Genomic DNA, 25214 nt, shown 5'->3' with positions numbered 1-25214 from the left:
TGTCACTTATTTTGCAGCAACCTTTCAATCTGGTTAATAGGGACATGGTTGTTCTCAGAACTAACCCTAAGTTTCCCCCCCACCCCCACCCCCCCTCCCCCAAGGTAGTATCTCCTTTCCTCCTTAGTCAAACTATAGAGCTCCTAGTCTTCCTTCCACAACCAGGCTCTATACAGTGAGAGACTTCCTTACACTGGAAGTTAAACAGGCTCCCATAAAACATTGAGAGGATCAAGCTTTTCCGCAAGTTAGACAAGCTTTGCAACTTTGCAAAACCATACAAGGGCCATCCTATCTTAAAGGCCATCATAGCCAGGTGGATAGTAAAGCATATCCAGAAATGCTATCACAAAGTTAAATGAACCCTACCTATACATACTGTTATGCTTTTAAAAAAGTCACAACCGTGGCCTTGTTGGGTAATATCCCGCTAGCTAGCATTTGCAAAGCAGCTTCCAGAGCAACCCAATACACGTTTTCCAAACACTGTTGTGAAGATATTCTAGACCATTAAAAGGCTAAAGTTGGCCGGAAAAGACCGCATTAAGAATTTCTTTCCAGACATCTGTACAGTTCACGGGCTTACCTCCGCTTCTAGAGGTTACTCCTTTATAGTGTACGAAAAGCATGTGTATCTACAGCCACACATGCTACGAACAGATAAGGAAGTCTGTATTTGTTGCAGCTCTTTATCTTTTATACCTCTTTCAGCACAATACACATGGTGCTCCATGATACGTCCACTTACCCTTCCATATATACTTTCAACTGCTGTGCGGAAAGCAATCTAACTTTGAGTCAGTGCCCTAGCGTATTATCCACTAAAGGACCCTCCATCCTGTGACTTAAAATTATTTTTCGAGCAAAACTACCTGGAAACATCAGAGCCAACGCTATATGTCAGGAGTATGCAAAGCATGTGAATCTACAGCGCAGCACAGTATGAAGAAATGTTTATAGGATAATTAGCATTTTCCAACAACATCGTTGGCCATCACTTTGCAAACCATTGTAACATATTAGTTTTGTTCATCGGTTCTTGGGATGGAACAGAAGCAATTCTACAAATAGCAGAATACATTAGGTTATTCAGTGAAAGCCTAGATATGGAGTCTGGCATTCTGGTTACTTGTAATTTAATGGTTACTGGTAGCGTTACTGCAATTAAAGTAGTGGTCTCTCGTAGCAGAAAGATATAATTTGAAAAGAATTGCCACCTCTACTTGTGTGTGTTTAACCAAAGTAAAGCAACAGTGTTGAATGAATTTTGCGAATAAAATGACTCTTGGTATCTGTATATTTTGAAAATACAAGTATTTTCTTTTGAAAGTCCGTCACACCCTCCCTATCTCTTTCCCTGTACCCTCCTCAACTAGCTGGCATTATTGCCCTTTACAAGAGCTAGACACGCTAAATGTCATTCTAAGTTTAGTTTGTCTTGATGTGATAAAGGTTACCTTTGCAGATCTTTAAATGTCACCTCATGCCAGCCTGCTGTGTTGAGAACGTTAGAGTGGCACTCCTGTTTGTACTTAAGAGCTTTTGCATGGCACTCTTCTTCTGTAAAATGTCAAAGCAGATGGCTGTATTTAAATCAATGATAGCAGGGACTTGTTTGTTGAAGTACTGGTAGACTATGTTGCTCAAGTTACCAAAAACGTGTTTTATGTTACTTCGTTGTTGAAAATGTTATCCTCCTTTTCATATATATTAGGTTTCTCATGGTGTTGTATTACAAGTAAACTTCAACACATACACATACACCCCTCTCACCCGAAACCTAGGTGATACATGCTAGGGTATCCATAAGAAGGGCAGTCGAACACCTGGGACCCTGTTACAGAAGTGTCCTGGTGGCGCACTGGGCGTTTGCGCCACTTTGTGCGCCACGGGCCACTTTGGTATTACAAAAGGGCCTTCATATGTTTGTGCATCCCCTTCTGTAATACCGATAACGCTGGGACACTTAAAGCGCCAGTGCTATCTTCAGAGTGTATTCCTCATTTGCATGGGTGGGGGTTTCCCATACAAATGAGGGAATCCCTTGGCCTCTGCGCCCGCGCTGTATTACAGAAGCGTAACAGTAACAAGGGGTTTGGCCCTAGGCGGCTGGACAGGGCCGTATTAAACTAAGAGCAAGAAGTGCCCTAGCAGTCACCTTTCAAATGCTGCTACATTAATTTTACAGACTATGAACCAACAATTCAATTTATATTGGCTTGAGGCATTTGTTTGCTGCTCATTTCTATGTACTTCACTCCACATTTTAATCATGGGTCAGAGAAGTTGGATCCGTTTCAGTCTTGAACAAATTACACTTATTTATGCCACAGATCAAACCAAAACATACAAACTTCGTGGTGAAGTAGTGTGATGTAAAAAACAATACATGAACAAGTGATACAAAACAGCAAATTATACAAACATTATGTCACCAGTCTTAATTCACAAACAAAGCAGCTACTTGGATATCCTTTAACATCCACATTGTATAACTGAGTTAAGTAGCTGCTATCACGGGGAACAAAACAATCAAACCCAATAGTGAGACAATTCCAAAAGCATTTCCACTGGGCAGAAAAATGGAATCAAATACAACAGTCCCTGTGTTGTGTAATGCCGGAGCGGTTGATTCCCAGGGTGGCTTATGGGATTCTCTTATGGGCGTGTACTGGTTTATCTAAAAAACAAAGGGGGCATAAGTTGAACCTGTGAAGGGGCTCTACACTTCCAATTTACTCAAACTACAAAATAATGTTTTTTACCTGATCGATTTTACGTATTACAGAAGCAGGCGCAGAGGCAAAGACGCTCACAGGCGCATGAGCAGTGTGCCACCCACAAGGTGGCGCACTGTCAGTGCACCCCCTTAGAGCAGCCCTCTGGAATGGGGAACAAGGGCCCTGTGGACCCCCAGACATCCCCTTTCAGGCATGTGCAGTCAGTCACTACAACCACCTGCCAGGGGATCTCTAACCCCCCCTTCAATGTGCAGGCGGGTTGCCGCTTGCACAGTGAAACACAGTGCAGCTTTAAAGCAGCTGCTCTGTTTTTCACAGGAATGCACTGCCCCCAGCGCGAGTTTGCAGCTGCACTGGCGGCAGCTCATTCATGGTAATATGGTGCATTTCATTGCTCTGGGCGCACCTTTTAAAAGGTGCGCCCGGCACAAACAATGAAAATTCACCAATAGTGTAATATGCTCCTGGGACGCAACTCATAGGATCTCCACTCCATGCCTTGAACTCAAATCTATGGCAGCCATTAAAATGCTAAAAGATTGGGCTAAATGTCTTAACACTGTCACTAAATGTTACAGTGGGTCTTTAAAGGCGATGTTTATGTTACAGTTAAAGCTTTTGCAAAAAACTTTGTGTGATATTGAAACCTGTCTGGTGTCCAGCACGATATATAAAAACAAATTCATCTTGAGCAACTTTAAAGCACTTGTAAACCAGAGACCTTTTTTATCTGAAGCAATATGCTCGTGAGTCTGACAAACCATAATTTATGTAGATGGTCCCTTGTATAGGAGAAGCACAGAGGTATGCTGCAAGGCATACAGTGAATGTTTTGAGATGTTTTGTGTCCTTGTAAGCAAATACTGAGGCTGAATAATTGGTGTTGGCCTACAGAATTATCCTGTATTTCTCTACTCTTGGAGTGAGGTTCAAGCAGTTTACCAAGCCTCACCATGTGCCATCACTGGTGAAAAACGCATGGAACAGTACAGTCCACCCATTTACTCCATCTGGTGAACCTGAGAGGACTGCTTGCCTGTCATTGAAGAGGGAGGCAGTGGGGTCAAAGGTAGTGCTGTGGAATACCTTGAATATTTCCCCAATCTAACGCATTGAGGAATTCGCACCCCATTCTAATCCATTAAGGAATATGTATGAACTTTGGGGTGATGGGACTCTTCAAATTATAGCGGTGTACGATGAGAGTATACAAAACGCATTCAGTCCTTTGTGGAGACTGCAAACCATGGTAATTAACACGTCCCTCTGCCGATGATAGATCCTAAGTGAAGCAAGAGAATGTCCACTGCAAATGCACTGTGCCGAGACTAAAATGCTGAAAGGATGTAATTAATATGAAAGGTGTTCTAACAAATCCTAGGGCAATCCACCCCTGAGACAGTGTTTTTAGATGTAATATCTGTCATGGGAAGCGGATAGTTGAGAGCTGGTGTTGGGACAAACTTTCTGAGAACGGGTGGTGTCTCGTAGAAGACCTGTTCATAACTGGAAAGGGGAGTGAGAAAGTTCTGCTTGCATGGGAGAATCTTCTAGTGGAAGGATAGCATCCAAAAACTAGAATATTTGAATCTGCGCAACAGGGCTTTTTTGATAGCCAAATATTGCTGGCAAACAAAGAGGGCAGTTGTTGGTGTAAAGAGAAAGAGATGGACTGGTTGTGCCACTCAACAATGGATTGCTTGAATACGATGGAGGCGGCTTGGTGTTGGGCTCTAGGAGCAATAGAGGGCATGCTTGTTTAGGAGGGTGGCATGGGGAGGATGAAATGTTAAGACCGTGTTGAGACTTATGTTTTCATTTCTGTTATTTATCTGAAACTAATGTATTCTGGGAAATGTAGCGTTAGTTTCCTTATTTTTTATTACCAATACACCGAATAATGATGTGTAGCAGAACATCTGAAGGCAGGAAGTATTGGGTTCTGCCTCGAAGCGAAGGTTGGCGAACTGTTGCATTGCCAACAGCCATGCTCGTGAATGTTTCTGTGGGCCATAACAAATGCATCACAAGCTTGAAAAATTGATGACTTTGTCGGAGCTCATTTCTGTATGTTGGTTCCCTTCCGCCTGTGCCTATTTTATAATGGTGTATTATTCAGATCGCAAAACCTGTTTGTGTTTTGATTTGTATTCCTTGGATAGTGAAAATGTTGGTTCTTTCTTTCAGGGGAGTGAATGTGATTCCTTTTCTGGAATTCATTGGACTTCCGGAGAGTATTGTTGGAATTCTGAAAAAGTCTCAGGGCGGAAATGCATTGACTGCTTACGCTTTATATAAGGTATGCGCATCTAGCACCTGTTCCATGAAGCTGTCATTATGATCCTCTAATTGACTGGTGTGGGGCGCTCTGTAATTGTAGAAGTACTTTTTGTATTTACATTTACAGCATTGCATTTCACAGTCTAGTAGTGGTAATATTGCTGCACATCCTAATTGGTAGTGCATGATGTAACATTTCAGTGAAGCTCAAGGTCAGTCTGGGAGAGATAAACGCTTTACTAATTTACCTTTTATCTTTGTGCTTATGTCCACGAATGGCATTCCCAACATTTTACATTTTCATTGTACAAATGTATAGCTAGTGTGTGCTGCAGGGAAACTGGTACAAGAAAAAGGTATTGAGATAGAAGATCGGTGTGTGCGCAACATACATAAGTGTCTTAATGCTGCAGTGAGAAGTACAGCGTGATAGGTGAACTCTTCAACTTTTTTCTTTTTCTGCTTTACAAAAATGTTCTTATTCTTGCTATGCTCTAAATTCAAACGGCCTGAATGTACATATCCTGCAATGTATTTTTATATATTGCCATATGGTATCTAATTGCTTGGTCAATGAAACTCTCCTCTGATAGCGAGTTTAATTAGGGAACAGAAAAACATTGTATTTGTTTTTTCTCAAAACTTAACACTTTTTAGTCCGTTTTCATCTCCTGTGGCAGACTGCTCAGGAATCTGGTTCCGTTAACTGCTAGCAGTCCAACTGTGCGTGTGTGTATGTGTTTTTGTTCGTTTGTTTAGTTTACAGCAAGCTGGAGTTAGAAGGCAGATCTTAAGATGTTCCTGTGTCTGTAAGCCTAAAGGTCTCTTTCAGGAACCACTGCCCCATCGACCAGATGATTTTCTGAATTTGGAGTGTTAGCTTAAACTCTTTTCCTACAGGTGGTCTCTGCAGTCTTTGCAGGACTGGCGCAATATAGTGTTTACCTTGAGATCCGGCTACAGCCTTGAGAGTGGAGTTCGGATGTTTTTAATCATGTGTATTCATTTATTTGAAAGCCCTGCTAAAAGGATGTTGCTGTAAACTAGTCATGAACCAATTATGCCCCTGGGCGAGATGGCTGTGTGAGCCTCCTTTAGAGGCGGTTGAAATTTTCTAAGAAATCCCAAATAATAGCAATTGTTTGACAACGTTTTAATATACTAGTTCATAGTTGGCTACGGCTCAAGTGTCCCTGCCCGTTTTTTTTTTGTCTCCGGTTAAGATTTTAGATCATTCTACCTGGAAGAGTTCAAGCTAGGGACCAACGTTTCGAATGCGCCTTGGAACCTTTTTAAATAGGATTGGATGTGCTCGGATCTAGCGCTAATTAGGTCTGTAAGTCCTAATTATGTTTCTAGTAAGTTTAAAATAGACTTAAATAAACTTACAGTTCATATAATTATGAAGTCCCACACTTCTAGATCCCACCAATTCACATAGCGTTGAATGAATATATATATATATATATATATTTTTTTTTTTTTCATGGTTACCCCCCACTTTTTGCTGATGTCTCACTGTTTTTCTGACTAGTTTGACCTGGATCCTGCTAATCAGGACCCCAGTCACTGTGCTCTCTCCCTAAATTGGACTATGGTAAGTACTTTGGTACCTTCCTAATTGGCTACTGGTGTACCCTGCGAAGTCCCTAGTATATGGTACTCCGGTACCCAGGGCATAGGTACACTGGGGGTCTCCCGTGGGCTAGAGCATGTATTGTCACACATCAGAGACCACTCAAACTGTGACTACAGGTCTGCCATTGCAGCCTGTGTGAGCTGGGACTAGCACCACTCACAGCAGATATGTTTCCTTCTATCTGAGGTCACTGCACTGAAAACCTATAAGTCACCCCTAAGTTAAGCCTTTCAATCCTGACGGCAGGGTGCTTGGTTATAAGTGTGAGGGTGCCCTGCATGGACACCCCCTACAAACTTAGGAGTCGATTCTCCAGGCTTTGTAAATGCGGTCAGCCATTTTATACATATAGTGTACATCAAGTCAATTACAAGATGTCTAACTATATATTGGCTGCACCAAAACCGGTCATGTTTGGTATCAAACATGTTGGATTCCTACCCCCAACACCGAATACAGTGTTGGATGTAGGATCCCATGTACTGGGAGGCTCCCCAAGGGAGCCCCCCCCTGTATTCCTGGTACCAGCCTTTCATGGTCTGACAGCAAGCTAGTCCTGCTGCCGACCACAGACCTGATTCTGCTGCTGAACCAGGCTCGAGCAGAGGAAGATAGAGCAATAGGTTTCCTGACCCAGAGAGTTAGGGCTACCTCCCAGACAGGACTTAGCCTGGTGGTGCTGGCAAGTGCCCCATCCCAGTCCAATACACTGCTTTGACGGGCACATTTGGTGCCCTCCTTGCATACTCCAGTTGGAACCAGTTCAGTGAGCCGTTGGTGCCCGCTCTCGTGTGAAACTGGACAAAGGACATGGGAGTATCCTCCCCTCGGTCCAGCTCCTCCTCTGGGAGGGACCCCTGAATCGGCCTAACCCTTTCCTTTGGGTACTGAAGGGCTTACCTGTGTGTGGCTCTTCATATTCGCCATGGGACAAGGTTCAGATCCGAAACCACTTCTACTTCAACCGTCTGGCCCTCTGGACTTCGTTTGACATTTCTTTGATAACCGAGATTGCATCTGGGTGGCTCCTGCTGCTCCTGTCATCCTGACAGTCTTCTGTGTCATCTGTGCCTATGCTCCATCTATATTGTTCTCCAGGTCTGTGGGCATCAATCAATCAATCAAAGAACTTGTATAGCGCACTACTTACCCGTGAGGGTCTCAAGGCGCTGGGGAGGGGGGTGCTGCTACTGCTCGAAGAGCCAGGTCTTGATGAGCCATCTGAAGGTGAGCAGGTCTTGCGTCTGCCGCAGATGGGAGGGGAGGGTGTTCCAGGTTTTGGCGGCGAGGAAGGAGAAGGATCTGCCGCTGGAGGATGTTCGTTGGATGCGCGGGACGGCGGCAAGGACTAGGCTGGCTGAGCGGAGCTGGCGGACTGGGGTGTAGAAGTTGAGTCTGTTGTTCAGGTAAGCTGGTCCGGTGTTTTGGAGCGCTTTGCGTGCGTGGGTGAGGAGCTTGAAGGTGATCCTCTTGTTGACTGGGAGCCAGTGCAGGTCTCTTAGGTGGAAGGTGATGTGGCTCCGGCGGGGGACGTTTAGGATCAGTCAGACGGAGGCGTTTTGGATGCGTTGTAGTCGTCTCAGATGTTTGGCTGGGATTCCTGCGTAGAGTGCGTTGCCGTAGTCCAGCCTGCTGCTGACGAGGGCTTGGGTCACGTTCTTCTGGTGTCTGTCGGGATCCACTTGTAGATCCTGGGGAGCATGCGGAGGGTGTTGTAGCAGGAGGAGGAGACGGCGTTTACCTGCTTTGCCATGGAGAGCGAGGAGTTGAGGATGAATCCTAGGTTGCGTGCGTGGTCCGTGGGTGTAGCAGCTGTTCCTAGTGTGGTTGGCCACTAGGAGTCGTCTCACGCAGATGGGGTGGGGCTGAGGATGAGGACTTCAGTCTTGTCCGAGTTCAGCTACAGGCGGCTTTTCCTCATCCATTTGGCGACGGCCTTCATTCCCTCGTGGAGGTTGGTTTTGGCGGTGTTCGGGTCCTTGGTGAGGGAGAGGATGAGTTCGGTGTCAGCGTAGGAGATGATGTTCAGGTCGTGCTGGCGGGCCACTTGTGCGAGGGGGGCATGTAGACGTTGAACAGGGTCGGGCTGAGGGATGAGCCTTGGGGTACGCCGCAGATGATGTCAGTGGCTTTGGATCGGAAGGGTGGGAGGCGGACTCTCTGGTTCTGCCAGAGAGGAAGGACGTGGTCCAGTCCAGGGCCTCCTTCTGGATTCCGGCTTCTTGGAGGCGTGTTCTTAGTCTGCGGTGGCAGACCGTGTCGAAGGCGGCTGACCGGTCAAGGAGAATGAGGGCTGAAGTTTCGCCATTGTCTAGCTGGCGTCTGATGTCGTCTGTGGCAGCGATGAGGGCTGTCTCGGTGCTGTGGTTTCGTCTGAATCCGGACTGGGATGGGTCTAGGATGTTGTTGTCCTCGAGGCAGCGGGTCAGCTGGATGTTGGCGATTTTCTCGATGACCTTCGCCGGGAAGGGGAACAGGGAGATGGGCCGGAAGTTCTTGAGGTCTTTGGGGTCCGCCTTGGGTTTTTTGAGGAGGGCGTTGATCTCGGCATGCTTCCAGCTTTCCGGGAATGTTGCTGTGTCGAAGGAGATGTTGATGACCTTCCGCAGTTGGGGTGCAATGGTTGCGTCCGCTTTATTGAAAACATGGTATGGGCAGGGGTCTGATGGAGATCCTGAGTGGATGGAGTTCATAACCTTGGGTGTCTTGTCGTCGCTGACATGGGACCAGGAGGTCAGCTGGTTGGTGCAGCTGGCGCTTGGGGTGGGGTCTGTTGTGGTGAGGGGGGATGAGTTGTTGAGGCTGTCGTGGATGTCGGTGATCTTGCGATGGAAGTAGGTGGCCAGTGAGTCGCACAGGTCCTGCGAGGGCGGGATGTCGTAGGTGTTGGCACTGGGGTTGGAGAGTTCCTTCACTATGTTGAAAACTTCCTTGCAGTCGTGTGCGTTGTTGTCCAGGCGGGCTTTGAAGGAAGATCTCTTGGCTGTTCTGATGAGGTGGTGATGTCTGCAGGTGGCGTCTTTGTGGGCTGCGTGGCTGTCTGGTGTGCGGTCGTGGAGACATTTCTTCTCCAGCTTCCGACATGTGCGTTTAGAGGTTTGGAGTTCTTCGGTGAACCAGGCGGCTTTTTTGCTGGAGTGGTTGATGGAGGGTTTCCTGAGCGGGGCGTCGATCCACTGGAGTTTCGGGCGGCGGTGTCTGAGTCGGTGGGCGGGTTCTGGGCGAGGGTGGGGGTCAGCTGGTCTTCGGTGACTTTGCTCCAGCAGCGGCGGGGAAGCTGTTGGGTGCTGTGGTGCATGGAAGGTTTCTTGAAGTGGATGCAGCGGTGGTCGGTCCAGTGGAGTTCGGTGGTGTGGTTGAAGGCGATGTGGGTGCTTATGGAGAAGACTGGGTTGAGCGTGTGGCCGGCGGCGTGGGTTGGTTCGGTGACGAGTTGTCGGAGGCCGAGGTTGTCGATCAGGGTGGCGGAGTTGGTGTCATTGTTGTTCTTGAGGTGGAAGTTCAGGTCCCCGAGAAGGATGTAGTCCATGGAGGCGAGAGCGTGGGTGCTGGCGAGGTCGGCGATGAAGTCGCTGAAGATGGTCCGGGGCATCTGTAGACGAGTGTTCCTCTAAGGGTGGTGTTTGGGTCGGTGTGGATCCGGAAGTGCAAGTGTTCTGGCGGAGTTGGAGTCATCTGCGAGGGTGTGGACCTGGAGGGTGGACTTGTGGAGGATGGCTATTCCTCCTCCGATTCCGTTGGTGCGGTCTCTGCGGGAGATCTTGTAGCCGTCCGGGATGGCTATGGCGATGTCGGGTGCCGAGGAGTCGGTCCACCAGGTCTCGGGCAGGAAGGCCACGTCTGGGGTGGATGTGTCAAGCAGGTCCCAGAGCTCGACGGCTTGTTTGCGTGCGGAGCGGGTGTTGAGGAGTATGCAGCAGAGGTGGTTGGGTCTGGTCCTTGGAGGTTTGGTGGTCCTGTCGCATGTGAAGTTGCAGGAGTGGCAGGAGGGGGGCCGTGGGTGCGTTTCGAGGTGGCCTGGAAGCATCGGTGGTCTCAGCCGGTGTTGAGAGCGTGGAGAGTGTTGGCGTCATATCGGAGTCTGACATTGTGGCGTGTGCCGGGTCTAGGGGTTCGGGCGTGTGTTCGGCGCGCCCGCGGTCGCCATTTAAGGCGGGGAGGGAAGAGCTGCTGGGAGGCGGGAGCGAGGGGGCGTGGCCGGAGGGGGCAGCGGCGGGATACAGAAGGGAAGAAGGTGGGGGGGAGAGAGAGCTGGACCGGAGCGGTAAAAAAACGGAGCGGGAATCGGCGAAAACACACAGATTTACAGTGACAATAAAAACAGAACAGTAAAAACAGTGCACAGAGCAACCACAGTGACAATAATCAGTACACAGAGCAAACTCAAGGGTCACGGCGGTGAGCAGCGGCAGAAGGGGAGCAGCCGGCGCAAACTCGCGCACGAGGCAGGAGCAGGCAGTCAACTGGTGGAGCTGTTCGGCTGCAGGGGGGGTCATCTGACCTGCAAGCAGGGTCAGGGGTCATCACAGACATCTGAAGGAATCTCCCTTGTAATGAAGGAGCCACTCCCCTGCATCTGCAGGCACCGCAACAAAGCTGGCCGGTCTGCTGCTCCTGAGCCCCCACGGACTCTGAAAGGTTGAGCAACATAGGTGGTGGGTTTGCAGCTCCCTCGAGGCCTTCACTGTCTTCACAGCAAGTTTAAAGCCAGTATCCCTTGTCGGAACTGCTGGAGCAATACCTCTGGGCACTGCATCGACTTGCCATTGCCAAGGCTTGTTGACTCTCTTCTCCAGAGATCTTCGGGCTCCAAGAAGCTCTAGCATCTTTTGCTTCCAAGATCTTCGTCCTCCCCGCATCCTCTGCACCGTGGTCCTGCATTGTTGGTGAGCTGCTCCAGGTCCTCTTGCGACTCCTGTGCCTTCGACCTGTGGGTCCTCTTGAGGGTCTTCTTTGGCTCTAGTGTGCTCCTCTGCTTGCTCAGTGCCATCTCTGACTCTCCTGCACTTGGTGAGTCCCTTGAACCTTGCTGGTCTCACCACTGCACCTTATCTGTTTTCCTGGTGTCTGTTGCTGCTGCCAAGGCTTGTTGGTGCTCTTACCGGACACTGACCCCCTGGTTCTCGATTTCCCAAGTGGAACAGCTTGTGAATGGCTCCTGGTCCTCCACAGCATCTCCTGGTCCTCCACAGCATCGCCTGGTCCTCCACAGCATCGCCTGGTCCTCCCAGCTGCAGCGACATGGTCACAGTCAATTCTCCTGCATCTTCCATCTCGGGTGGTCACTGGTCACCCGTGCCTCCTGGTCACTCCTGAGTGGCATAGACCCTGTCCTGTCTGCTTGCAGGTACTCTGTCAAGAATCCACCCTGGGATTCCACCGAACTCTTTCACCTTCGCCAGCGGCATCTTCACTGAAATCCTCCATTGTGGTCTACTGCAGTTTCCAACATCAGTTCACACCTATGCACTCAGCTTCCACGGTGTAGGTATCCTGGTTTCCGGGGTATGCACAGGTGGGGTGACTCTCCAACCTTCCATATTCCATGGGATTTCTTTAGGGCACCCTGGGAAGGGTGCTTCTGCAAAACTGCAACCGCAACTTCCCCATTGATTAGCATTGACTACACTGCTGTGTTTCCACTCTGCACGTGGCCTCCCTGGGGTTCCTGGGTGCCTACCTTGGTTGGCTCCTTGGGTCCCCAGCTGTTCTAAGTCTTCTGGGTCCAGTCTCTTCTTTGGTCGCAGTTCGCATTCCACGTTATTAGTATATAGTTCGGGCTTCCCCTGGGGACTACCGTGTATTTGTGCTACGTACCTGTTCTCCTTTTGAAATATTGTGTGTATAATGTTTATATCTCCGGGTAGGAGATACACCAATGTGTTAGTGAGTGTATAATAAATTTCACTATTTATATACCTACAATGTGTGGTTCTTTGTTTAACCTACACTATAAGATTAGAACTACGGTTAAACTGTTAAAACAAGCTTCTTAACACTCCTTCAAGGCAAGACTGAAGGCTGCTCTCCACAGCTACCACTTAGAGAGGTTTCTAAGGTTGAATAATACCACTAAAATCACAATAAGGGTGGTCTGCATTAGCGCAGGGTGCTTCAATTAAATAAGTGTGCACCACATACCAAGCCAGCCTCCTACATGCCCTCTTAGAATACATTGCCTAATGTCATTTTAATTAGTTGTGTGCAGAATTTGCGTTATTTGCTTTCACATAATTCCGCACAATTTTGTCAGTTTCTTCAAATGTGTCATCTCTTCATTTTGCAACATAAGTTAGTGCGAAATTGTCAAATGGTGGTGTGAGGATGCATTTAAACAAAGCACCTCAAACAGCCACTTGAATTCTGCTTCTTACTGCAAATGTTGCATTGGAGGTTATTGTTTACCACACATAGCGTGCAATTATGTGAAGTGGATTCATTTAGTAAATTCATAAAATGTAAATGTATCCCTGACCTAATTCAAATTGATCTTTAAAGATAGAAGGATGCAGGCCAGTAAAAACTTAGGTTTGACATTTTCCAGTGTGTGTGTTTATTTTGCTATGGGATGATATGGTGAGTGGTTTGAGTGTCTATCCGTAGATCCAGCATACCTATGAGACTTGATCCCTATTCACAGTAACAACAGGCTTACTTTCACAACTTGTAGGGCAACATCTGATAGAGAATTCTAGCCACAGATTCAGACTGGATCTGGAAGATTTTTTGTGAGCAGTACCCTTGTGCACCAGTAGATTGCGTTGATTGGCTCTGCGTCAGTCATGTGTGTCATCTGCGCCCGAACTGACATTGCAGTGCCTATATAGTCTGCACCCAGGCATGCTGACGTCAGTTCATTTCTTTCCGCGCCAGCCAGTGCTGATCTGGAGAAGAGCTACCTGTCTGTTTTTTTACAGTTTTTGTTTTTAATGTTTTGTCGTCTATCTTTGAGGCTTACTTCCTGGTGTGTGTCGGATGTCATCGTGCAAATCGGGTTTTAAGCCCTGTGGTGCCTGTCGCCGACCGATGTTGGTGACGGACCCGCACCTCGTTTGTCTTTAGTGTCTGGAGTACAACACCAAGTCGAGTTCCGATTGCTGGGCCATGGTCCCGGAAGACTGGAGAGAGCGGTCCCTGAAGCTGCTAGTGATCCGATATGTGACTCCGCAAAAGTAGAGAACCCGGCCAAGAAGGTGGTCTTGGGATCATTCACGAAGTCCGAAGTCGTCCTCTTTCCATTCAAAGTCCTCAGGTAGGAGGCACAAAAAGAAGAGCAAGAAGTCGAAGTGCTCTTCGACTTCTCCTCGTCAGTTGGCCAACAAGATGAGGAAGCCTCTGCATTCTAGGTCTCTTTCCCGGGAACATGCATCTGGGTCAACTCCGTGACTCCCTGAATTTCCAAAGGCTGTATTGACCCCCGCCAAACAGAAAAAGTTCTATGAGGCCCTGGTGCCTTTTATTTGGGCAGCCAAACCCTGTCGATGTGCCAACAGGCCCGCGGGGTCGGAAGGGGGCCCATCTGGTTCCATGCTAGCAGCTCCAGCTGTGGCTCCAGTGGGACCCCAGGGATCCATTCCTGGATGTGGACCGTTGCCGGGTGTGCCATCTCAACCTTCCCCAGCACCGATGCCGATGCTCCCGACACTGCCACCCCTATTGTCATTCCAGACTCTAACACAGAGCCAGAGAGGCATTGCCCAACGCAGACTGGAGCCTTGCCTCTTAGGTCAGAGACTGTGCCTTATTTTCATTGACTTGGGCTTGGAAGACTGGAAGGGGTCACTAGACCCTTTACAATAAAAGCCCTATGAGGAAGAACAGTGTGGGCTGGTGTTAGGACCTGGGTGAGGCCAGCAACCTGGATATGTTTTGTCCCCCTACCATGTCAAGGAAGTAGTGAACTTCTCACGCAATGGTGGTGCGAAAGGAGACTAAGGTTCTTGACTTTCAGCTATCCACGGTGGCAGTCGAGACTAATCACTTGACAGCGGTACTGCAAGCGGGTGTCACCATGTCGGAACCCTTACTCACATTCAGTGACACCCTCACTCACTTCCTGTTGGGTACCTGCTGCAAATCCAGCACAGGAGCTCCTGTGAATAGGAAGATTGACCGCCATCGCCCGTACCTGGGATCAAACCTACTTATGCAGCACCCTACCACTGAGAGCTTGGTGGTCCAAGCCTTCACCTCTCAAGGCACTTTCCCTACTGATCCCTGGGATAGGAAATCCATGAACCTGGACTAATTTGGGAAGAAGATATTTTTCTTCTACCAACCCGGCATTGTGGTCTATGAACAGTGCATGCCTTTTGGGCCTTTATTCCCACACTTATTAACAATGCAGTTGCTCAAGTGCTGGCACAGGTCCCGGAGGATGCCCAGCCTGTACTCTTTCCAAGCTGTAACCGACGTGAGAGATGCTGCAAAGTTCACTATTCGATACAGACTTGACACGATCGACTCGCTAGGCAGAACAGTTTCCATGACAGTGGCTCTCCAACGCCACACCTGGCTGAGGACAACTGGCTTTTCGGGTGATGCCAAAGATTTCCTTATGGAGAGCGCTTCGATGGCACTCTTCTCTATGGAGACAAGGCAGAATCGGCTCTCGAGCGCCAATTCTCTCCCAGCCACCCTGCTGTGCAGGCTCTCCAGCCTCTGCGTGGCAAAAGGCGTTGTACCCACTGACCTCGTGGGTCAGGTTGCAGCGGTTTGGCCAGTCCGCCAGCTGCCTTTCTGCAACCGCCTTCAAACCCTCCTAGTCTGCCCCATTACCACCATGAGCGCCCAGTTGGCATCAGACAGGTGGGTTTTACAGATTGTTCGAAAGGGTTACTCCCTCCCCTTCAAGACTACCCTCCCCCTACGCCACAATCTCACGACTGGCTGACGGATGATCTGTCCCTTCTCCTCTGCTCTTTTGGCCAAGGAAGCCATAGAGAGGGTTCTGGAGCCAGAAGTAGACTGTGGTTGTTCCAGCTGCTTTCTGGTTCTCAATCTCTTCCTCATAAAGGAGAAATTCATAATGGTTGTTAGCTCAGGTCTGGTCTGCCCTGGACTCAAGAGGCTGGATGGTAGCGTTGAACTTCTAGGATGCTTAATTTCATATACCCGTCCTACCTGCCCACCAACACTATCTACAGTTTACGGTAGGCTGCATGCATTTTCAGTTTCCCTTGCTTCCTTTTGGACTTACCATTGCCCCCTCGGGTGTTCACCAAGGTTATGGTGATGGCTGCAGCTCATCTGCGGAGGTCCGGGGTGCGAGTCTTCCCCTACCTCAATGACTTGCTACTGAAGGTGGGCTCCCCCCAGGATGTCGTCACACCCCTCCAGACTACGGCAAACCTTCTGCTCTCACTGGGGTTCACTTTCAACGTGTCAAAGTCACACCTGACGCCCTCTAAGATGCTCCCTTCCATCTGAGCTGTTCTGGACACAGTGCAGTTTGTGGCTTATCCTCTCAAAAGGCAACACCAGGATATTCAGACTACGAAACCGATATTTCAGCCCTTCTTGGGATTCTGTGAGACTGACTCTGAGGCTGCTGGGCTACAGGGCTTCTTGCATCCTGCTGGTGAGAGATGCCAGATGGCACATGCAGGCTCTGCAGTGGGACCTGAAGTTCCAGTGGGCACAGCATCAAGGGAATCTCTCTGACCTGGTCAAGAGCTCGGAGGGAACTGCGAACGATCTGCAGTGGCGGCTAACAAACTTCAATTGGATCAGAGGTGACTCCTCTACCTTCCCAATCAGATCTCATGGTAGTGACAGATGTATCCCTCCTCGGATGGGATGGCCATCTGGGGGAGGTGGAGATCAGAGGACTGTTCTCCCCTAGAATCCGGACTCCACATCAACCTGCTGGAACTCAGTGCGATCTGACTGGCATTAGGGGTTAGCTGGTACAAGTGTTCACAGACAACACCACTGCCATGTTGTACTGCAACAAACAGGGTGGGGTGGGGTTGTGGAACCTTTGTCAAAAACCCTATGCCTCCGGACATGACTAGAAGATCAGGGCATATCCCTGTTGGTTCATCTCCTGACATGTTCTCTGAACGCCAGAGCAGACAAACTCAGCCAACAATGCCTAGCAGATCACGGATGGCTTCTACATCCATATGTGGCGCAAGGTCTCTTTCAACAGTAGGGAAAGCCTTGGTTTGATCTTTTTGTCTCTGCCGAGAATGTGCAATGTCAGCAGTTTTGCACGGTGAGGTTTCCAAGGCAGCACTCGCTCGGAGACGATTTTTATCTCGAGAGGAGCTAACCAGAGTTGTCAAGAACATAAAAAAACAACCGGGCCCAAGTCATCATTGTGACTCCGACTCCCAAGCTACCGAGCATTACTGCCCCTTCGGGAAGATCTTCTGCCGCAGCAGCAGGGAAGGATTCTCCACCTAAACCTGTCCACTCTCTTCTTGCGTTGCAACAGTTCACAGCTTTTGCCCTTCCTCTCGAAGTCTGTTTTGTCATCTTGCCAGCTAGGCGTCCCTCCATCAAGACGGTGTACGCCTGCCGCTGGAAAGAATTTGTGGCATGCTGTGCAGAAAAATCAGTTGATCCCCTTTCTGCCCCTCTTTCTGAAGTTCTGCTTTTCGTTCGTTCTCTTGCCCAGACGGGCTCTTCTCTGGGCAATATTAAGGCTGTTTTTCTGCCAGTTCTGCCTTCTTGCAGTTGCCTGATCAACCTTCTTTGTTCAAGTCCTCTATTGTACATGGTTTCCTCAAGGGTCTTAGTCATCTCTTTCCTCCCTCACCATTCATTATGCCACAGTGGGACCTTAATTTGGTTTTGACTTTTTTGATGTGTGCTCCTTTAGGGTTTCTGCACAATTGTCCCCTCAGGCTTCTCACCTTGAAAACAGCCTTCCTTATGACAATTACATCTGCCCGCAGAGTTAGTGAGCTGCAGGCCTTATCATTTTAACTGACTTAACTCTGTCTATCTTGGCAAGGTGGTGCTTCGCGCAGTGGCCTCCTTTCTACCAAAAGTGGTCACCCCTTTTCATGTAGGCCAATCTATCACCTTGCCTACCTTTTTTTATGCTCCTCCACTTCCCTCTAAAGAAGAGAAGGAACGACTCCATCATGTGGACCCAAAAAGAGCGTTTTCTATGCCTTGACCACACACAAGAGTTCCAGGTGGATGCCCAACTCTTCGTGGGGTATGTTGGCTCTAAGGAAGTTCGGGCAGTGCATAAGCGGACCATCTGCAGATGGGTCATGCTCTGCAATAAAATCTGCTATGCACTGGCCAAGAAGCAGCCTCCTGAAGGTTTGCGGGCTCATTCCACCAGAGCTAAAGCGCCCCCACTGTGTTAGCATGAGGAGTTCCAATCCTGAATATCTGCCAGGCATCAAAGTGGGCTTCCCTGCACATGTTCACTAAACGTTACTGGCTGGACAGTTAGGTCCACAGGGATGAGCACTTTACTCGTTCGGTCTTGAAGGATTTTCTCATTTGAAATTAGTTGGCAGACGCTCCTCGGGTGATGGTATTGCTTGGGTATCTATTCAAAAGGTAAGGAATCTGAGGCTAGAAGTCTCTATCAGAGGAACAACTTACTTTTCTTCGCTAACGCCTTATCTGGTAGAGACTATATCTAGTTGCAGATTTATACCAACCCACTCATCCTCCCCGCTCTGCAAACTGATTTTTAGGCACAGGGATGACCCCTTTCAGGACCCTAGTTTTGACACTTTAGTGGTCAGTGTTCTTCATTGCGCCATGCTTCTGACGTGGAAAGTTGTGAAAAGTAACTGATGTTAGAGTGCTAGGGTGACACCTATATAGATACTGCAACGTCATTTACGGTGCGGATGACACCCACGATGGATGCGGAGCCAATGGAAGCCACCTACCAGCACGCTGAGGTACTGGTCACGAAAAATCTTCTAGATCCAGTCAGGTGCCTGAGGAAATTCAAGAGGTAAGGAATCTGCAGCTAGATATAGTCTCTACCAGATAACAGCCCTACCAAAGGTAAGTAATTTGTTCTTTTGTGCCTCTTAGGATGAAAATCTGAATAATAATCCCCATACGAGTAAATACTTAGCTAATACTCGTAATGATCTTTCCCATTCACGCATTTTGTCAGTGGTCCTATTCCAAGCGTGAGCCTGAGGATTAAGGGTTGGTTTTTAACGAAGACTGAATTTGACTCTTTTAGTGGATCTGACAGGACTCCCTCCTTAAAGGCTCTACATATAATTTTTTGCCAGCAAAGGTTTAAGTATAGTTCAGCATTTTCAATTATTATTTTGGAGGACACTGTGCCGTCTAGGCCGCCTGCACGTTCAGTGATCTTTTATACTCTGTTGAACTAACCTTCTCCAGATTGAGAAGTCCTGTTAGGCAATTATCATTAACACTTGGAGATTCCAATGAAAGGGTGGCTTCTGATGCAACCCACATTAAGTAGTATGATATAATTTCAGCACCTCCTTTTGCTCTAATTATCCAAATGTTATCCTTCCTAGAACTTTGTATCTTTAGGAAGGAAATATCAGATGGAGGTACGTCTGATTCTGATTTGCAGGACAACTCTATCTCAAATAAAATTCTCCATATAAAATGTTCTCCAAATGTTTAATTTTAAGTTCAGGGTTAGGTACTTTGAACCATTTCTTAATATTCATATACATTTCAAATTAGTCCATGTAATTCTTTATTGAACCACTTTTGAGATGGACTGTTCATTGTTTTTCAATTGAGCTCGATCCTCACAAATGTTTACCTCTCCAATCACGTACACTTTTATGTGATTCAACATTAGAGTGGAGATCCTTGCCCAAGTTCAGTAGGTGGTAGGCTGTTCTTCACGATGTTAATATCATTTTGGACTATATTTTGTTTTCTTATTTTTTTTTTCTTTAATGTCTGCTGCGTTTTCAAAAGTTATAAATTCCAGAAAATTGGCTATTGATCTTCTCTCAATGGTTGTATCTCTGATTGGGTATCACAAGGAAACACAGATGTGCGTTGGGTGCAAGATCATATGTAGAAAGGAGTATTTTTCGAAGGTTGTGCAAATGTGTGTCACACTCTTGTAGGACTCTCACAGGATATTAGGTATACCTTTTGAGACCCTGAAAGGTCCTTGAATACTCACACCTACCTTAAACCACTCAAACTCTTTCCTGTCATAGCAGTTCATCAAACCGTCACTCATGTATATCGGCCTCTTTCCACTAAAAACCTTGCTTCAAAAGGTATTTGAAGTTTCCATTCTACAACTTCTTCCCCATTTGACCCCTTACGAATTTAAGTCATTAAGACTACCTGTAGGAAAAGATTTTAAAGTAACACTCCTAATTCATAAAATCATCTGGTCTTTGGGGCCAGAGTTCATGTGAAAGATCCTTAAGAGTTACAGATATGGAAACATCTTAAGATCTGCCTTCTAAACCAGGCTTGCTGTAAAAAGCAAAAGAAACACTCACACACTGGGTGGCGGACTCCTAACAGTTAATGGAACCCGATTAATGAGTAGTCTGCCACAGGAGAAGAAAATGTTAGTTTTGAAAAAAATAAAACCTTTCCGTTCCCTACAAAACTCGCTATTATTATAGTCACTCATGGGATTCTGATGCATGACATTTGGTAGGGCGCAGCTAATGCCTCATGTCATGCTTATAAGTAAGGAATATGAAGAAAATTCAGATTCCTCTGTCATCAAACTCTTCCTCATTCCCAAATGGTTTGGAGTTGCCCCCACTAGCAGACAAGATCAAATAAATTTTCTCAAAAAGAATGCTGTCCCTTTGAGAAAGTAGGAGTGTTCTTGCATCTCCCTGTGTTTGTGATACCCATCCATGTGTATGGTTGGCAGCAGCTTCCTTAACCAACCCAACTTTTTCCACTCTTTTGGCAGTGGGGTAGGGCGCAAGGATTGCCTTCTCAGGGGGTTTCCACTTTTCAGAGCAGATTTTTTTGTTCATTTTCATCTTTAGAACATTATAGATATGTTTTTCAAGTAAATTGTTTTTTATAGAAATTGCCTCCCTCAGCAGTGTATGCCATTCCCAACTGGCTTCAAGCATCGCATTATAATAGATAGGCTTTCTGAGGGTCTACAGCATAGAAATTCTTATGTCTGGTGAACCGGCATTTGGTGAGTACTTGTGTTTTCCGAGGTCTTCTGTCGGTGTCCAAGAAAAGGCCCCTACTAAAGGAGACCTCGAACTTCATATCAGTTCGGAAACTGTTGCACCTGGGTAAGTGAGAGTTAAGACACAGTATCTGAGTCAGAGCACCTATGGATACCAGTAAGAGAGTTACTGCCTTCTACCATGAATTTGTAAGTAACTCACAGTGGGAAACACAAAATTGTGAGACTTTGGGTCTGTGGAACTCCTCAACATTTTCACATTTGCCAGCAGTGGTTTTGCTTTTTCAGAACCAACCAAACTGGCCTGAGACCTCTTGGCTTGATCAGGATACCTGAAACAAATTCTCCAAAGTTGGATGCTGGGGTTTCTGCCATATTCCTCACTTCTGAACTTAAGTTTGTCTCCATCCAGGGTCCTGGCACCTGTTAGTTGCATTTGTGATATCTTAGCCGAGTACTTCTGAACTGAAAATCCACTAAAGGAAAAGCAACAAAACCACCATCCACCTACTCTTGAATTCAGAACCTGCTCCTAGTTTTATTGTCTTCTCCCAAGCATACAAAGAAAAAAAGAAACTGAATGAAAAGAAGATGAGTAGCAGAAACTTTGTACTGGATAATTTCCCTTTTCCTCCCATCATAATTTAACACAAACCGTTAGAAAGAAATCAATACCAGACTGTTAGCTCAGAAGTACAGTGAATTATAAAAATAATGGGCAGTAGTTTGAGGAGTCACAATTTTGCAGAGACCCCCGTGACCAGTGTTTTAATACCCTAGGAATGGGCTCTGGTAGCTCTCACTGCATCTAAGCCAGGTGATGCGTTACCTTCTCCAAATTTAGGTCAAATACTGATTGTCTTTTTAATAAGCGTGCAAGTGCCCAGACCTGTTTTTTTTCATGATAACCACTACTTCTTCATTTCTTTTTTTGCCCACTCTCCATTTTTTACTCAATGAATAATGTTTGCTTGTCCCAGGAAAGAGATGGAGCATCATAATCATTCAGCCAAGTTGACAAAAATGTTTACTGATTCATTTAGGCAGCCCATCTTTTTATTCCAAATCTTGGGATTATGTAGTTAATTTTAGACACTCAACATATAGATATCCCATTGGCTCCATAAAACTTGATTATTCTTTATTCCATCAAGTATCAACGCATTGCATTCCTTTCTGCTGAGGAACTTCAGGGCTACTCATGTCATATTAAGGTGTAGTCCAATATACAGAGTCAATTTTCATGATATGAAAATACATTCTTCAATGTAATCTTGCATTTCTTGGTATGAATTGAGTTCTTCAAAATAATGTTCATCTCATTTAAAAATCCTGCTGTGTTCTACCCTGAATGAGGACTGCTTCTGCAAACTGGCATATTTTCTCCCAGAAGCAGGAGTGAGTTGTGACTTGTTCTGCCGGTTTAGCCAGCCACAGAGAGAACATGGAGACCTGTGTTGTGGTTAGACTGTATTGAGAGGCTTATACTGAACTGAGTTCAGTAACTTCTGAACTTTATGTAACTTGCAGCTGAACCGTGATTGGTGCTGCACAGATGCCTTAACCCAAGGTTAGCTCACCAAGAACACGAAGAAAGAAGGAGGGAGAAAGACGAGAAGAAAGGGCCCAGGAAGACAGAAAAGGGTAGCATGAGAAAAGAAGCATGAATTAGAGAGATTGCTTTAGAGAATAAGAAGCTCATGACGGCAGCATGAATAGCTACATCTCGTTGAAAAGCAGTTCTACTAACAACACTCAAAAGTACTTTCCAAGGTTCCCAAAGAACCTTTGCACATCATGTGAAAGCGTAAGATATGTTAGAATAGTTTGCGAGTTTTGAGATTGCTTGTAGAGCTCAGGTTTTTAATTATGTGTCTGAGGCAGCTACATTAATAAGTTGCTTGCATATGGAAGACATTGCAGTCTTCGGAAGGATGCCTTTGTTTGAACAAATGAATTCTGTGTGAACGAAGGAACTCTAATTAAAGGGTTTGGACTGAAGTCCACAAAAAATCGCCAAAGGTTTAAAGACCGCTGGAGAAGAGGTATTATCCATTTGAGACCTGGCTTCAAGGTGTGGTGTATAATTAGAATGGTGGCTAAGTATTTACGTTCTCTTAACCAGTTAAAGGTGACCGCGAAACCCAAGGATAAGTGAGCTTACCCACATACCTGTCAGGTCTGACTATAGAATCAAGAGAAACCTGCATCAGTTGGTTGGCAAGTGATAAGTTAACAGAGGGCTGGAGTGGCCTGACTTTAGGCCAGCGGGAGGCTGACTGGTTCCTAACTGGAGAGTAAGGTCCAGGGCACTAACCAAGGTCCCAAGGACAGAAAGGGAATTGTGTTCCTAGTGAGGAACAACAGAAGAAGGGAGGACATAAAGGTTCTTCCAAGCCTAAAGTGGTTGCTTGTTTTAAATGTCACAAGGAGTGGCATTACATGCTTGACTGCCAGGTGAAACATGCTGTACCTGCTTCACCCATGATAGTGAGTTTGTTGACTAGTTGAACTTGAAGACAATTCACCCAAGCACAGTAGTGTTTGTGTTGGAAGCTAGTATCAATCAAGGTGTGGTTCCTGCCCTGACAGAATCAGGAGCTTATAGACCTATGGTTGAGAGGAAGTATCTCAAACCAGAGGCTTAGCCAGTGGAGAGTACATCTAGTATCCAATTGCCTGAGTTGAGGTAGAAATTAGCAGCTAGTAGGCCATGGTTGATGTAGCGGTGAAAGAGAAGCAAAATACTGGATTTCTCTTGAGCAAATTATTTAATTTCCCCTGGTTTATTACCGGGACAGGAAGCCTAGATGGTATGGACCACATCAGCCTTGTTAACCAGAGCACAGGCAACAATTTAGTCTTGGGAGGAAAAGACTTTTCCAGATTTGCCTAGACCAGAAGAGGAAAGTAAATGTCCCAGTCATGACTCTGAAAAGACACTGGCCAAGGCATCTTTGTCTCTGCTTCAAACTGAGTGAAGGATGAGATGCCCAAAGTGTACTAGGAGTCTAGATTACTGGCAGAGATGCAGGGAACGTTAGCTGGTGGAGGGCCGTCCCATGAGGAATTACCGGTGTTGGAGGTTTGATTCCATGCACTGGAGGGGTCCTCCGGGAAGCCCCCAGTACTCCTGGTAACCGCCTACCAGGGTCTGCCAGCAAGCTAGTGCTGCTGCCGACCACAGATACGATTCCGCTCCACTGCTGGTGAGCTGAGCTGAGCTTGAGCAGGGGAAGGTAGAACAATAGGATCTGAAAGAGACACGTTAGTGATAGATTCCTTACCTTGGAATATCCCCAGGCGTCAGACTGGATCCGGAAACTTTTGCGTAGCAATACCTCTGCCCGTCGGTAGGCGTCGTCTGCGGCTCCGCGTCCGTCGTCGGTGTCGTTAGCGCCAGAATGACGTCGCCGGAGTACTAAGCCGCCGCCCTCGCGCGCTGACGTCAGTTCTTCTTTTTTCCGCGCCAGGTAGCGCAGATCCGGAGAAGCTCTACTCCTTAGTCACTTTTTGACTAAACTTTTTTGATCTTTTGATCTGTTTTTCTCGAGTACCTCGACTCCTACGGTGCCGGTAGGGATGCCCGGGTTCAAACCCTGCTCCAAGTGCAGCCGACTGAAGTCGGTTACCAACCCCCATCGCCGGTGTCTTCAGTGTCTAGGCCTCGATCACGACGACAGAACCTGCTCCGACTGCCGGGCCCTGATATCTAAGGCTAGGCGGGAGCGGTCCCGAAAGCGGCTTGAGCTCCGGCAGTCAGCCCCGTGCCGTTCAAGGTCCCGGTCCCACAGGAGGTCGAGGGACCGGTCGCGTGGTCGGAGCCCTTGTAGCTCCAAGAGTCGGCATCGGTCTTCAGGATCCAGGCCCTCAGGTAAGAGGCATGAGAGGTCGGAAAGGCGTCATCGTTCTTCCGACCCACCTCGACGCTCGCGCGACGCGGCCGGGGGTTCGGGTGACACCACCTACGCGCCTCCGACGGAGTCGCGGGCGTCGCAACCTGCCCCATACCTTCCTGTCCCTGGGCACGATGCGAAGCCAGAGGAGATTGAGCGGTACCTCATGGCCATGAGGTCTCTCCCTTCTCCGCCGGGCTCCGTGGCGCCTTCGGGCCCAGCGGTCTCGGCTGGAGGGCCTAGCGGGTCGGGGGCTTCGGCCCCGACGCCGTCGGGTGCTTCGGCCCCGGCGCTGCCGGCGACTTCGGTTCCGGCGCCTCAGGCCCTCACTGGATCCGGATCCAGGTCGTCGCCGGTCGACCTCATGACCTCACCGGCGCCGCTTAAGGGCGACACCGTCCCCGATCCTGCCCTTGATTCGGTTCCGGCGCCGCTCTCGACGTCGTATGGAGACTTTTACTTCCACGAACCGGCCCCATCCGTTGAACCTGAATTTCAGGTAATGGGTGACGAGGGAGATTGGGAGGGGTCTGTGGACC

At 47.6% G+C, this 25214-nt stretch overlaps 1 protein-coding gene across 3 annotated transcripts in view; it reads left to right on the top strand.

The window, feature by feature from the left end:
* MIMS1 (mitochondrial inner membrane scaffold 1) overlaps positions 1–25214 on the top strand; it is a 181132-nt gene that overhangs the window by 110251 nt on the left and 45667 nt on the right. For all 3 annotated transcript variants that reach the window (XM_078687506.1, XM_078687504.1, XM_078687505.1), the window contains exon 4: positions 4929–5040. In XM_078687506.1, the coding sequence (XP_078543632.1) occupies positions 4929–5040 (112 nt within the window). The remainder of the gene's footprint in view (positions 1–4928; positions 5041–25214) is intronic.

This window comes from Lissotriton helveticus, chromosome 4_1, assembly GCF_964261635.1.
Source record: "Lissotriton helveticus chromosome 4_1, aLisHel1.1, whole genome shotgun sequence".
Lineage (NCBI taxonomy): Eukaryota > Metazoa > Chordata > Amphibia > Caudata > Salamandridae > Lissotriton > Lissotriton helveticus.
The sequence above is the reverse complement of the archived record's forward strand: the minus strand, read 5'-3'. Positions and strand labels throughout refer to the sequence as shown.